This window comes from Melospiza georgiana, chromosome 2 (genome assembly GCF_028018845.1).
Source record: "Melospiza georgiana isolate bMelGeo1 chromosome 2, bMelGeo1.pri, whole genome shotgun sequence".
Classification (NCBI taxonomy): Eukaryota; Metazoa; Chordata; class Aves; order Passeriformes; family Passerellidae; genus Melospiza; species Melospiza georgiana.
In genome coordinates, this window is record NC_080431.1 from 83,517,356 (window position 1) to 83,530,268 (window position 12,913).

Sequence of the window (12,913 nt, forward strand, 5' to 3'; positions counted from 1 at the left end):
ATAAGGAAACCTAACCTACCACCAAACTTCCCCCTCACCCCCTAGAAAACCAAACCTTAATCACTGACATACATGATCCGCATGGTCAATCCATGACTCAAGTCTCACAACAAAAGTGCCTAAGACTAATTTCCTTGTGGAATTTCTCGGAGTCCAGGGTCTCCAAGACAGTCACCACACCACTGAACCAGGAGAGTGGCTGATCCGTGAGGATTGTCAGTTCTGAAGGCACAGTCATACAGAAAGCTCCTTCTGTGTTGCAGGGACCCAACCTTTCTTCCTCATCTCTTCACCCTTATATGTGCCTCCTCCTCTTCCTCATCACTCTGGCAAGGAATTATTTGGCTGCTGAGTTTCTGCTGTTGCAGGGTGTTACAGCTTGTCATTGCCCTGCCCCACATGTCCTAGACACAGACGTTCATTGTTTTCCCTTCCCAAAGACACAATCTTGAACAAGAGAAAAAATTCACTTCCATTTCTTTTTAATTAGTATTTTGGTGAATATACAAAAACAAAGAATCAAGGCAGATGGCAAGCATCAGGACATGAACCAGTACATATATGGAAGAGGCTTCACCTTAAAACACTCTACAGAGGAGCACATTTCTCACAATACATTAACTACTGAAGCATTCACTAGGAAGGACACCAGCTCAGTCTGGGCCAAAGTAAACAGCCTTTATTGAACTGAGTGGAAACAGCAAGCACTGATGCAAGGACTGGGTTTGGTTCAGTTAGCTCCTTTCTTGCATTTTTTCACAAGAGTTACTCACTGCCATTATTTGCCATTTGTCCTACCTGATCCAGGGACATGGAAGGGGAATGACACAGGGAGTGTGACCATTTATACACAGGTAGCTAAAGCAAGAAGCATAATAAACCAGGAGCATGGAACAGCCACATTTGCAAAGGCAACTGCAGCAGAGAACCCCCTGTGTTCTGCACAAATTCTGGCCCGTAGATGCAGGAAATCTTGTGCAAAGTAGAGAACAGCTTTTTTGAAGGAGCTGCTTGTTAGCAGGTGGAGCTTTTCCTGGACTGGCACTTCAGAAGGTAGGAGCACATGCAGTAGTTTCGTCAGTGGCAGGAGGTAGGCTTGCATATAGGCAGCATAGTGCTGAGGAGTGAGCTAGCCTTTTCTTGGGCTTGACTAGCAACAGACTGTCTATCTGTGACATGTTTTTGTTGCTGACACACTTAAATGCTCAGAGAATTTGCCTTATTCTAAGGCAAGGGTGACAGAGACCAGCAAGAGAAGTTGATCAGTAGAATATAACAGAGAGATCTGCAGTCTTTTCCCTTGCAGCATCTGTCCTTATTGGTCACAGGAGGTTACAGTTTTGCTCCCATTCTCCTTGATGGAGCGTTATAATTTACATTCAAACTAATTTTAGAGAGACATTTTTCTGGACCAAGTGTATATGGCATTTTCTTTACTGATGTCATCAGAGAACAAAGCAGATCACTTTTTTCCCCTCATCTTATGCTCCAGGATTTCTTGCACAGTGAAAGAAGGATTGTACTTCAGGCAGGAGGCATTAAGGCTGCAGAACAAGGGGCAAAGCAGGGACAAGAAGATTCTTTCCTGCAGTCATGACTTCTTTGTGTCAAGTTTTTGGAGGGGCAAAAGTATATGCAGGAGAGGTAGTGGGAAAACTTCAAATCCTCCATGGCCCGAGGAGAATGGAGTGGGAGACAAACAAATGCAGTTTCACATGGCTCTTCAGGACAGCACTGAGGACACCAGGCCTTCAGTATTCAATTCCACTCCAGTAGAACATGGTGCCAAGGAGGACGCAGAACTGAAATGACAACACTGTTAAGTTTCTCTGCCCCCCATTTCCTGCTCTCCACCACTCCCCCAGCTCCATTTAGTCCTGCTGGTAGGAGAGAGTAAAAGAAATTCTTGAAAATCAAAGCCTGTTCAGGCAGAGGATCTTAAAAGTTTTTTGTCTGCACAGAAGCTACACAGTAAAGAAAGAAGATACTTGCAGCTGTAACTATTTGGCTATCGCTCTGCTCACTGGGGATTGTCATGAAGCTGCTGAAGCCTGAGTACTGAATACATTCATACAAAATCTTCAAACTACTAGCTCAATTAGGTATCTTGATGATCCAATACCCTTCACAAAGAAGCATCTGCAAGCTGTGTTTGCTGTGTTGTATTGCTGAGATGGCAGCAGGTAGCAGCAGGCCATGGCAGGCTGGAAGGCCATCTAATTCCCCACCTCTGGAAGCCAGAATGGAGGGGAACTTGTAAATGTAGCCCTTGTGGAGCAGGCTACAGGCACATTTGTGATGAATGAATGACGATAATCTATGGATATTTTAAATGCGTCAGTGCTGTCATCCACCTCCACCCAACTGGGTGTGGAACAGCAAGAGAAGAGAAGAGGAAATAAAGGCAAATATTAAGTACTTACAGTCCAGCAGAGGATGGCAAAGCCAAACCAGGCAACACCCCAGGCATGTGCATTCACTGGCCCAGACATAGCGTTGTAACAACCCTGAAAGACAACAGGGATGACTGAACACCAGCCATGAGCCTGCACTGCAAGGTGACAAACGTATCCACCCCCGAGAGAGGCTGAGGTGCCATGGTGGCCTGCTCCTCTCCTACTGCAATTTGGGTAGCTCAGAGGGTCTCAAATAACCAAGCCAGAGCTACACTGCCTATTGACAACTTGCAGATAACCCACCTGTTTCTGGCTCCAAATACAAAGTAGACCCATCTCACACACTTCAAGGACAACTTGCTGTGCCGTCACTTGCCAAGTACACTTAGATAACCAAACACAGCTGACACACAATTGACCTCCAGAATCAAGAAGCGTCAAGAAAATTTGAAAGCTTGAATGCCTTCTAGAAATGCAAGCTAGTGCAGAAGCTGATGCTCATGACTCAGCAGCCTAGTGAATAGGACATGATGGTCTACTGAAAAGTTGTTCCTTGAGGAGGAGAACTGCTGATTTGCCTACTCATATTGTATACTGTCATCTTTGGGCTGAGTTTGATTTAGCTGCTGTCCATCTACATGTTAGAGATGTCAATTCTTACTAGTGGCTTGGGAGATTTTTCTCTCCATCAGGAAAGACATTATCCTAAAAAAAATTCCTGTCCTGTTCAGCAACATGGCCAGGATTCTACAGGCATTTCTTCTCGTCCAGAAAGCTTCTGAACACCTGTAGCTTACAGTGAAGGAGAAAGGTTTCTTTCCCTTCCAGCAAGGCACTGATGTACGCTAAGTGGAAAAAGCAGAGGTGATCTTACATTGCTGTTGTAGTAGCCAGACACTCCGAGTTTGCAGCCATCGAGGTTGACGGGGAGCCCTTTTGCATCCAGCACGCAGCACGCCCGCGGCCAGGGGTAGTCGGCGTCGCTGTGCGTGCTGCGGAAGGCAGACGTGTAGTTCTGCCAGTCGGAGGGGCCGTTCACCCCACAGCAGTGGTTCTGCAGGGACACACAAGGGAAAGGTCTCTGTGGGCCCAGGGCACAGCCCTGCACGTGTCAGCACACTGGTTAGGCATTAATCACAGATTTATGGGGGAGATTTCTGAAGTGCCTGCCTTTGACAGTCTGCCGTCTGATAAATGAGCTAAAGGGGGAGTGTGCCAGAACTTTCTTTAAGGCTCAAGGCAGATGCCATCCTCTTTATTATCCAGCAGCCCCAAGGAGGATTGAAATTCTAGGCTTGCAGAGCATTTAGTAATTAGTGACTTTTCAGTGTTGTTACCTGACGCATGAGTTCATCCCATGTCTTTGTGACCTCATTGTCACTGTTATTGTTTGGCTCTGACTTCTGATATCTCTCCAGCATTTGCTTCAGGAAGACATTTGGAGTTAGCTACAAAAAAAAACCAACAACAGAGAAAAATGCAGAAACTATGTAAATAAGTGGCCATGTAAAGCAAATCCAGGGTTATCTGGGGAGGGTTGTTTTCTTGTTTCAGAGTCCTGCTGGAGAACAGGAATGTTGCTTCTCCTCTGGCTTTACACGTGAGAATAAAGAGCAGGATTTGAGGAGCAGGAGCAGCAAAGTCAAAAATCTCAAGCAGGCACTACTAGATGTATACCACAAGAGCTGTGCAGAAGCTATGGATTGCATTTGGTATGTTGGAACTAAAGCACCACAAATAATTTCCCTCCCCACAGTATCTCCAATAATCCATGTAATCTTTCCCTCACCAGTAACACTGCCTGGGGCAAAGCTGAAGATTTTCTTCTCTGTGTATGATAGATTAATCAGTGGGTAGCTGAAAGACTAAACACTCTATTGATGATTCAACTAACCCACACTATTATTTCCTCAACCACAAGGTGTTAAACATTTAAAAATGTTAAAAATAACAAAACTATGTTCGAAACAACAAAGCTATTTCTTTGATTAGAATAATGATGTTGGAGTTTTTCCTTGTGGGATTGTCTTCTGCTCAGCAGTAGTCCTGTGAGTTTACACTGTACCATCATATTTACTACACTGAACAGGGTGACTGTGTGCCCTAGAACTTGTGTTTCTCATCAAAGTTAAAAGAATACATGAGAAAAGAAGTACTCACTGAGTCTTGGTTAGTCGCTGCTGTGATGCTAGAAGCCATTTCAAATGCAAAAGTGATCAGCATCAGGATGATGTACTGTGGGAGAAACAGCAGAATGGGTTCTTGGAGAAACAGCTCAGCATTTTTTTCAAGATTAAGCCAGAAACTCTGCTTGATGCAAAGGTGGCCAGGCTATCGTATTCCCTCTCACCCAGCCTGAATGATCTCATAGCCCTTCCCAGTGCTTGCTCCAATTTGCAATCTGCTTTCTTGAAGGTGAATGATTGGAATTGCTCTCCACGTCACAGACAAGATTTCATCAGAACCTCATGGCATTAAGACTGCCCTGCCTCCACAGAAAATACTTTGTCCTTTTCTTTGTTGCGTCTCATTGGCAACCTGTGTTTGTGTCGTGTGTCCTCCTTTCACTTCCACTTACCAGCTCTAAGCTTTTCAGCAGGAAGCTGTTCACTCCTGGCAGGAGAGAATTGTATTTTGGGGAAAGGGAAGGTGCAGCTTAGGGCATCATTCAGATCGCCCTGATTTTCATCATCAGATTTCCTGAACACTCCTACATTGTGAGCAAACATCCTTCATGAAAACAGATTACAAGGGTCACCTCTCATAGTGTCTTTCACTCTTTCATTTCTCTTTCCATCATAATCCCTTTGACAGTTTCCATTTTTTCTTTGGAGTTCTCATATGTATCTGTTCCTCCTCCCACATTATATAATGTGGGATTCTCTGATTTAAAGCATTTTTTTCCTACTTACCTCAGTTTCTGTCCCTTGTATCCTCTCATAAATCCTAAACCAGAGCCTTGGGTTTCAGCTGAGGCACCAAAATTCAGAGTTAAGGGAATTCTGTTTCCTCAGCTGTTTTCTGCATATTCCCTGGCTCAAAAATTCAGATCTCTGATTTCCTCTTGTCTAAAACAGACACCCTGCAACCCCACAGGAATCCACAAGAGAGCTCATTTCAGAGTTTTCATCTCTACCCTTTGTTAATAAAAACACCAATTAAGTTTTGCCACTGCCATACTAAATGACTAAGTAAGACATTGTACTGAGATTTGTCCACATCTTAACCTTGTCTTTGGCTTATCCAAATCTCTGTCCCCACCCCTGTAATTTCTGCCTGCCTGCTGATGTCTTATGTTCTTCATTGCACCCATATTTGGTATCCTGACACTCACTAATGCCTTGTACAGAAGTCATTACTTATCAACTCCTAAACTGAATAGTGCATGACAGCTGAAAAGCAATAAGGGGTGGGGAGAAACAAGGATCTAAACCACATCCCAGCTACATGTGATTGCACAAGTGCTCCTGCATTGCTTCAGGGCAAGGCCAGGGTCAAGCCAGTCAAACCTTCACTGGGTTTACCTCCATTTATTCCCTCAGCCTGGTTCAGGGGCTTCTTGGGCATGAGTCGTCACAGGAGTCACCTTCTGGGACACCACAGCCAAGACCAAGAAGAACCTTTGGCTCCTTATCAGTATAAAAGCTGTCTTTGTTCATTGGTTGTTTCCCCAAGGTGACCAGGACACCAAGGCAGTGTTTGTTCAGTTTGGCAGCAGTAGGAAGGTAAATTTTGCTATGCTTACCACCAATAGCAAGGTCCTGCTGGCCTTGATGACTCCAATTATTCCAAGGATAGACAGGGCAAAGAGTGCAAGGCCGACAAAGATGCCAATCCAGGCGGCAGCGTAGATGCCACTGCTTTCTGTGGCTTTCAGCAGAGGGTAGGCACCATGGGGGTTGGACACAACATAGATACACTCTGCTGTCAGGGCAATGCCACACATCTGGTAAGCACAAGAAAAACATTAGCTCAAGGTTCCCCAAAGAAATAGCAAAGACAGAAACAGGTGTAGGCTGCTTTCCTTTAATTCAACTTCCTGCCAAGTGGGAGGTACCCAGCTCCCTCTGCCCAGCTCTACAATCTCTTATATTGGGACTTCACAGAAGAATTGCAGGCAAATCTCACCCAGCCTTGATCTGAGAGGTCAGGCCCAGGACTTGAGGATGTTAAGAAAGAATGAACAGAACCTTCCATTACTATAGGAGGGAGGTGGCTGGAAAAATGTTGGTCTGCTCCTGCTGACAGTTCTAAGGCTTTTCCCCTAGCACCCATCTTGGTATTGTGGATCTGCCCCTGCTGTCCCTTTCCCACCCAACTGATCATTAGGACAGCTCTCCTTATCCTCTTCTCTCATGCTTTACATACACCATATATGTGTGGATTTCACAAGTGAAGAGGGAGAACTGCTGTTTTAAGAAGTGTCATACTGGAAGGAAGCCTCCACCCATTCTTGTTCCACTTCACTTACCCCAATGACCACATTCCCAAAGACTAACAGACCCTGCAAGATGTGCATGCAATCATCACTTTTCGCCATCTTTAATTCTTCATGCAACCTAGAAAACAACAAATACAGTTTTCAATTAAATCACTGGTGCAATACACTTCAATCAGAAATACAAATTATCCATGAGGAGAAGGACAGACAGAACTTGCCAGCCTGTCTGTACACCTCCCATCCCTTGCTTTGTAGTAGTTTCAGAGGAGACCTCCCCAGGTGTTAATCTGCTAACTCAAACTCTCCCTGATACTGGAGCTACAGAAGACTGGGACCACTTTGGGGACAGCTGGTGTCTGCAGCTTTCTCTTGATGAGGGTTTTCATCCTCACAACAGCACTCACAACAACCTCTGCTTATGGGGTGTAATTTCTACCTGGCCTGAAACACCAGCTGCATCTGGATGCAGAGGGAACAAGTTCAGCACCCTCACTTCACCCCCATTCCTATCCTGGGCCATTTTGAGCAGCACCACCACGGGACTGAGCTGGTAACCGCGATGCTCTGGCTGTATCCCACACACATCTTCAGCACAGGGCTTTGCTACCAGCAGCCCCATCTCCCACCTGTACTGGGAATGGGAGCAGAGTGCCCCAAGTCAGGTGTGAGGCAGGAAGAGAAGGAGACAGGGGCAGCTCAGGTTGCAGCTGGCTCATGGGAGGCAGGCCAAGTAGCATTCCCACCAAAATTCCTGAGAATGCTTATATCCTGCAGTCTAGAGTCAGGTGCCCTGCATCAAATTCATTCCCTTCCAGAGAGAGCAGCATAAAGGCATCAGTCAGAGATGTGAGAGCTCTTGGAGAAAGAAGCTCAGACACCACAGCCCACCAAGTTTTTCTTTGAAAGGGATGTGTGCATGGAGAGGGTAAGGGGAAAAAACCCCAACCCTGAGACAACCTGCATTTACCAAAGAGGTTAAGAAAATATAAACCAGGAAAGAAAGGCCGCAGTGAGCCCAGCTTGAGCAAAAGCTGCTTGAACGTCCTTCTTCTGCCTGAGTACCTGCACTTGTGTCTCTCTTTTGCTGGGGCCACTGACTTCCTGATTCTTCAAAGAAGACGTTGGGATATATGAGCAGACAAAGCTGTCAAGGAAGGGGAGCTTTCTGAGGAACAGAACATTGTGAGATGTCTCTAAAAATGCCAACTCCTGCCTCCTCAGCAGCTGCCCTTCTTGGGGTATGCAGGATCTCCAACAGTGACAGATGGAAACCAAGCACTTTGTACCGCTCTCTCTGCAGTGGTGTGAGGGTTAGGCATGCAGACATCTCCAGTGCTCTCACCATTGCATCGGCAATGCCCAAGTATTTTTGTATGATAGCATGTGTAGGAATTTTTTAATAATATGTGGCCATTATTTTTAAGTTGAGAAGACTTTTTAGTCCCAGCTGGGTGTTTGGAGGCCAGACCCAGTACACATCAAACTGTGATCTATATTTGAAAATGGCAGGCTCGTGAGGTCAACCTGGATCTCCATCCCTGCCAAATTTCCTGACAAGCCATGGTGTCCAGGGGCTGTCTTGCAGGTCAGGTCTGAGTCTGACCAATGTTCAGCCATGTGTTCTGCAATACAACACTGCAGAGTCTGCCAAATCTAAGAGGAATCCTGGTTTCCCACTCATTCGAGAGCTGGAGAGAACACTGCCTGGCTCATGGGCCTGTGTCCTGCAAACCCCAGAGATGCTAAAAAACCTTTCAGTTATTGCCATCTAAGGGACATTGCAAATCAGGCAGCAATCCAAAAAGTAAGGAACTCTTTCCTGCTTGAACACAGGCAGGTAAACTCTGACTGCTACATGGAAAACGGGGTCTGCTCCAGTTGCACTGCATAAAGCAAGGTTGAATGTGCTACCCTGTTCAGGGTAACAACAGCACTGACACCTTGTACATGGGCTGTCCATCCAGCCCAAGCTCTTGTCTCTCCACAAGCTGGCTTTCTTCTTCTCCTTGGCAGGCAGAACCTGCCAAGATCTCCCCTTGGGCAGGTATTTTTGCAGGTACATTAGCTGAGAAAGCAAGCCCCTTCTCTTGGGGTGAGCCCACCACCAGTGAGCTGCTATGGCTGTGAGGAAAGCTGGACAGAGTCACCACCACAGGTATCAGCTGGAAAATGGCAAGCTTCCCGACAACCTAAGGTTCTGCCATACCTTAACTAGGTTCAATGGGATTGCAGGGCAGGGGGAAGCAGAGAGACCAAGAGGAAAAGGGAAGGATGTACTGTAGACCTAAAACCTCCCAGTCTTGCCATATTTCTATGAATTATCCCTCTGCCTCCAAGTGATATGGGCCAAAGGAGTTCATTTCTTAGTTTCCACTTTATTAACCTGTGCCACATGCGTCAACCCCTTGTCTGACCTCCTCTCCCTTGCAGGTGGTCCAGTATCACCAACAGCAATGAGAGCACCCCCCAGGCAGATGCTCCAAAGCCATGACAACAGCTGGGCAGCTGGAGAGCCAATGCTCCAACCTGCCCCAGAGGAGAAGCTGTGGGTGACCAGGAGCTTTCCTCTGCTCCTCATGCCTCGGAGGTGAGCTGTGTTCAGCAAGAGCAGGTTGCACAGCACTAGGCACAGGTGCATGACCACAGAGCCATGATGCCAGCCTGGCTGGCGTGCCCAAGGCAGGCTGTGCACAGAGACAGCTCACAGGCACCCCTGGGTGTGACAGTGGTGGGCAGCCCTCCACCAACCCCCAGAGACACAGCTGCCCACAGGCACAATGCATTTGGAGGTAGAGAAGCCTTCTTCTTGGGCTTGTTAAAATTAGTGTTATGACCCAAATGCAGTTTCCTGGGCTTCAAGGAAGTCCCTGAGGAAACTGGAACTTCAGCCGTAACCTTTATCTGAAACTTCCTCTAAGAAGGCAGCCAGGTCCTGGAATTTCAACCTTCACCTGGTGTTTCTCAGCACATCCTAGAAACCTTGTAATTTAGGTGTGACCTATCTAGGTCTGAGGTATTCAGTTATCACTGCCACAGACTTTGCTCCATGCTCTAAGCAGCTTTGGAAAGGTGTCTGTTGTTCTCATTGTACCAAAAACCCGTGTCCCTCTTGAGGCACATCTTACTCCTCCTGGTCACAAGCATAAGTACAACTGGTCATAACTTCTCCTCTCTCCTCTCCCCTCACACCCCCAAAACACTCCTTACCCTCACGGGGGTCCAGCTGAGCCTGTCAGAGCCCAGAAGCGGCAGCTTTGCCTCCCCCTGGTACCCCACCCACAAGGTGCAGACAATCTATAATTTCCATGCTCTTGAAGAGTTCTTGACCTCCCCTCACTTCCTTTACTCTCAGTATCTCTGAGATCCTTAGCACAGCTGTGGGAGACAAAAAAGAAGGTCCTTTCTGCAGAGGCTGGCTTCTGCCCTTGTGTTTTGGGTGATAACCTCATGCAGGCTTTGAAAGGACACTCTTCTGGCAACAATTCCTGGATTCAAATGGGATTTAGTGTCTGTTGTGCACCTCTCAAACACATGGTGCTGGTGAATCTTTTGAAGCCTCCACACCTTGTTTCTATATATCCCTGGGACAGGATTTCAGTGGCCTTGCAGATTAATTCCCTCTTCTTAGCCTAGCTCTACTCCATGTCTAGCCAAAAAAACCAATGGATAGGAATTCATTTGGCATTGCCCAACACAGAACCAGGTGGCGTTTTGATTGCCTTGCATTTTGTGCTAGTTGTCAAGCACTGTGACACAGGGACATCCCAAAACATCTCTGTGAGCATCATTGGCTTTACACCCCACTCCTGGAGGTTTCTCAGCATGGTGATGGGGCTTGTATGTGCTTCACATCACCCCTTGCCACCTCCCTTTCCCTCAGCGTCCCTGCTCAGGGCGTTGCATTCTCATGCCCTGGTGCAGGGAGGCAGAGACAAAGGATGCGTTTGTTTTGTGACTCACGGGCTCTGCCCCAGTCGAGCGAGTGCAGCTGAGCAAACCCGGCTCCCTGCCCGCACAGCCCGGGGCAGGAGCCTGGGCACCTCCCTCGTGTCCCAGCCCACTGGAGAGCGTGTCCCTGCAGGCAGCAGCAAGGGGCCGGGCCAGCCCTGGGCGCTGATGGAGGGAGGGCAGCCAGGTGGAACCGCTGCCGGAGGCTGTGCCAAGGCCAGGGCCAGTGCCACGGGAGGGCTCCCCGAGCCACAGACCGGCTGCGGACCCCGATGCATCAGCAATAATCCTACTTTTGGGGTTTTCTAAAATCGGTTATGATGGAAAATTTATCCCCTAAGGGGCTTAAAAAGAAGGTATTTTCCAAGTGCTTGGGACACCTTGTGAATTACACAGTTATTAGGAGGAAGTAATTTAATATGTTAATGATGAATCGCTTGAACTCCACTGTAAGAAGCTGAATGTTTTACAAATGTCAGTTCATCATTTGTTTACTTATTTCAAAGCAAACATCTCCAGTGGACACAAACTCATGCACTCCTCCTGCCCTGCTGGACTTTCCCCAGTGCTCCACCTCTGACGGAAAACTTCTTGTGTGCTAGGAGTCAACCACACTCAGAAATGGAAGAGGCAGACAATTATTTTGTGCTACCAGAGGAGAAAAATAAAGCAAAAACATAGCTCAGCATCAAGCAGGGGTCACAGACTAATTAAGTTTCCTTTCAAAGAGATTGGTATGAAATGAAGCCTGTGTGAACAGTGGTGTGGCTGGTAAATCATCATCAAGCATAATTACCTTGTAAGTAGAGCTGGGAGGTAGGTTTTTCCTCTCTCCTTTATTAATTCAGCTCAGCCAAAACAAGCAGGTTTTTTTAACTTTCCTATTTTCACAAGTGAGGGGGAACTACAAGACTCATCTTCCTCTACAACAATTTTTCCTTTTTATTTTTCTTTTAACACTCAGATTTACAAGAGATTTAATTTTTCCATTCCCTTCTCCCCAGTCTTTAGGAGAAAAAATATTAAACAAATTAAAATAGCTGTAGAGAAGACACAGCCTGAGGTAAGAAAACTGAAATACTTAATGATTTCATGCAGTTAACCTTATCCAGGTACCAGACTCCCACATACCAAACACAGCCCAGGGATTAAAATAAAAAAAAACCTTAAATATAAGAGCTATATTTTCTCCTAATAGACACTTCTGGCTCACATGCCTCTTTAAGAGGAAGACCATGACCAAAGCAAGGCACTCACCGTTCTCTTCTCGTGATGCTTCCAGCAGAAACCCCAACCCACCTGCAGAGCTGAAAAGGCCCTTTTCTCCCACCTCCGCCGCCCTTTAAAGAGCCCAGTTTGCTGAGGAGCGTGCTGTGTGATTGGTGGGGTGCCCATCACATGAGGAAAACTTTTTTTTCTAGCCAAACCTGTTCCCCAGTCCTCCTGGGTCCGAAGGGTGTCTCTGTGATTCTTAGATCATATCGGAATGTCGTTGTGCTGAAAACACAAAGCTTTAAAGAATTTCTATTCTTATACTCTCAAAAGGGTGGATGAGTGAGTCACTCATATGAGGCACTTGAACTTTAAAGAGGATGGGCAAGTTGGAAGGACGTAAATACACGAAGATTGCTGGGTCACTGCTTCAACGTAGGTATAAGAAGAATGCCCTGAATAGAAAAATAAAGTAAATTAATTTTAATGTTTTCATTTAATTATGTAGCACAGGAATGATCCAGTTGTTTGGGTTGGATCCATTTTTGTTTCATTCAGCTTGGGATTTTTTTTGGAAACAGAAATGTAAGTGTTGGCTACTCTGCAGGACGCTGTGGATGACATGAAAAGTGGGGAGAATATTTCATTTCCTTGGGCACTCTTGGATTTTTCATGTAGTCAATCTTATTAAGACAGAACAAAATGAAGTACAGATATATCTATTCATTGGCCTGTGATGAACTGAGAACAGCTATGGCTGAGGAACAACAACAGCAATGGAATATCTTTCACCTTCCCCTCTCACCCTCATTCCAGCACAAGTTTGCCAAAAGTCAAGATTCACATTACTGGTGTCTTGAACATGCCTCTGGCAAAAGCACAGGTGGTTGTACTTGTTCTTCATCTGCTGATGCAA

At 46.3% G+C, this 12,913-nt stretch overlaps 1 protein-coding gene across 1 annotated transcript; it reads right to left on the reverse strand.

Annotated features, from left to right (window-relative positions):
• Positions 1-465: 465 nt before the first annotated feature.
• UPK1B (uroplakin 1B) lies at positions 466-12,098 on the reverse strand. Its single transcript, XM_058019140.1, has 8 exons — positions 12,043-12,098; positions 6,868-6,955; positions 6,142-6,342; positions 4,557-4,631; positions 3,734-3,844; positions 3,271-3,450; positions 2,424-2,507; positions 466-1,802 (listed from the first exon to the last, which is right to left on the reverse strand). The coding sequence occupies exons 2-8, from the start codon at positions 6,934-6,936 to the stop codon at positions 1,752-1,754; spliced, it is 771 nt and encodes a 256-aa protein (XP_057875123.1). The 5' UTR covers positions 6,937-6,955; positions 12,043-12,098; the 3' UTR covers positions 466-1,751.
• Positions 12,099-12,913: the final 815 nt, after the last annotated feature.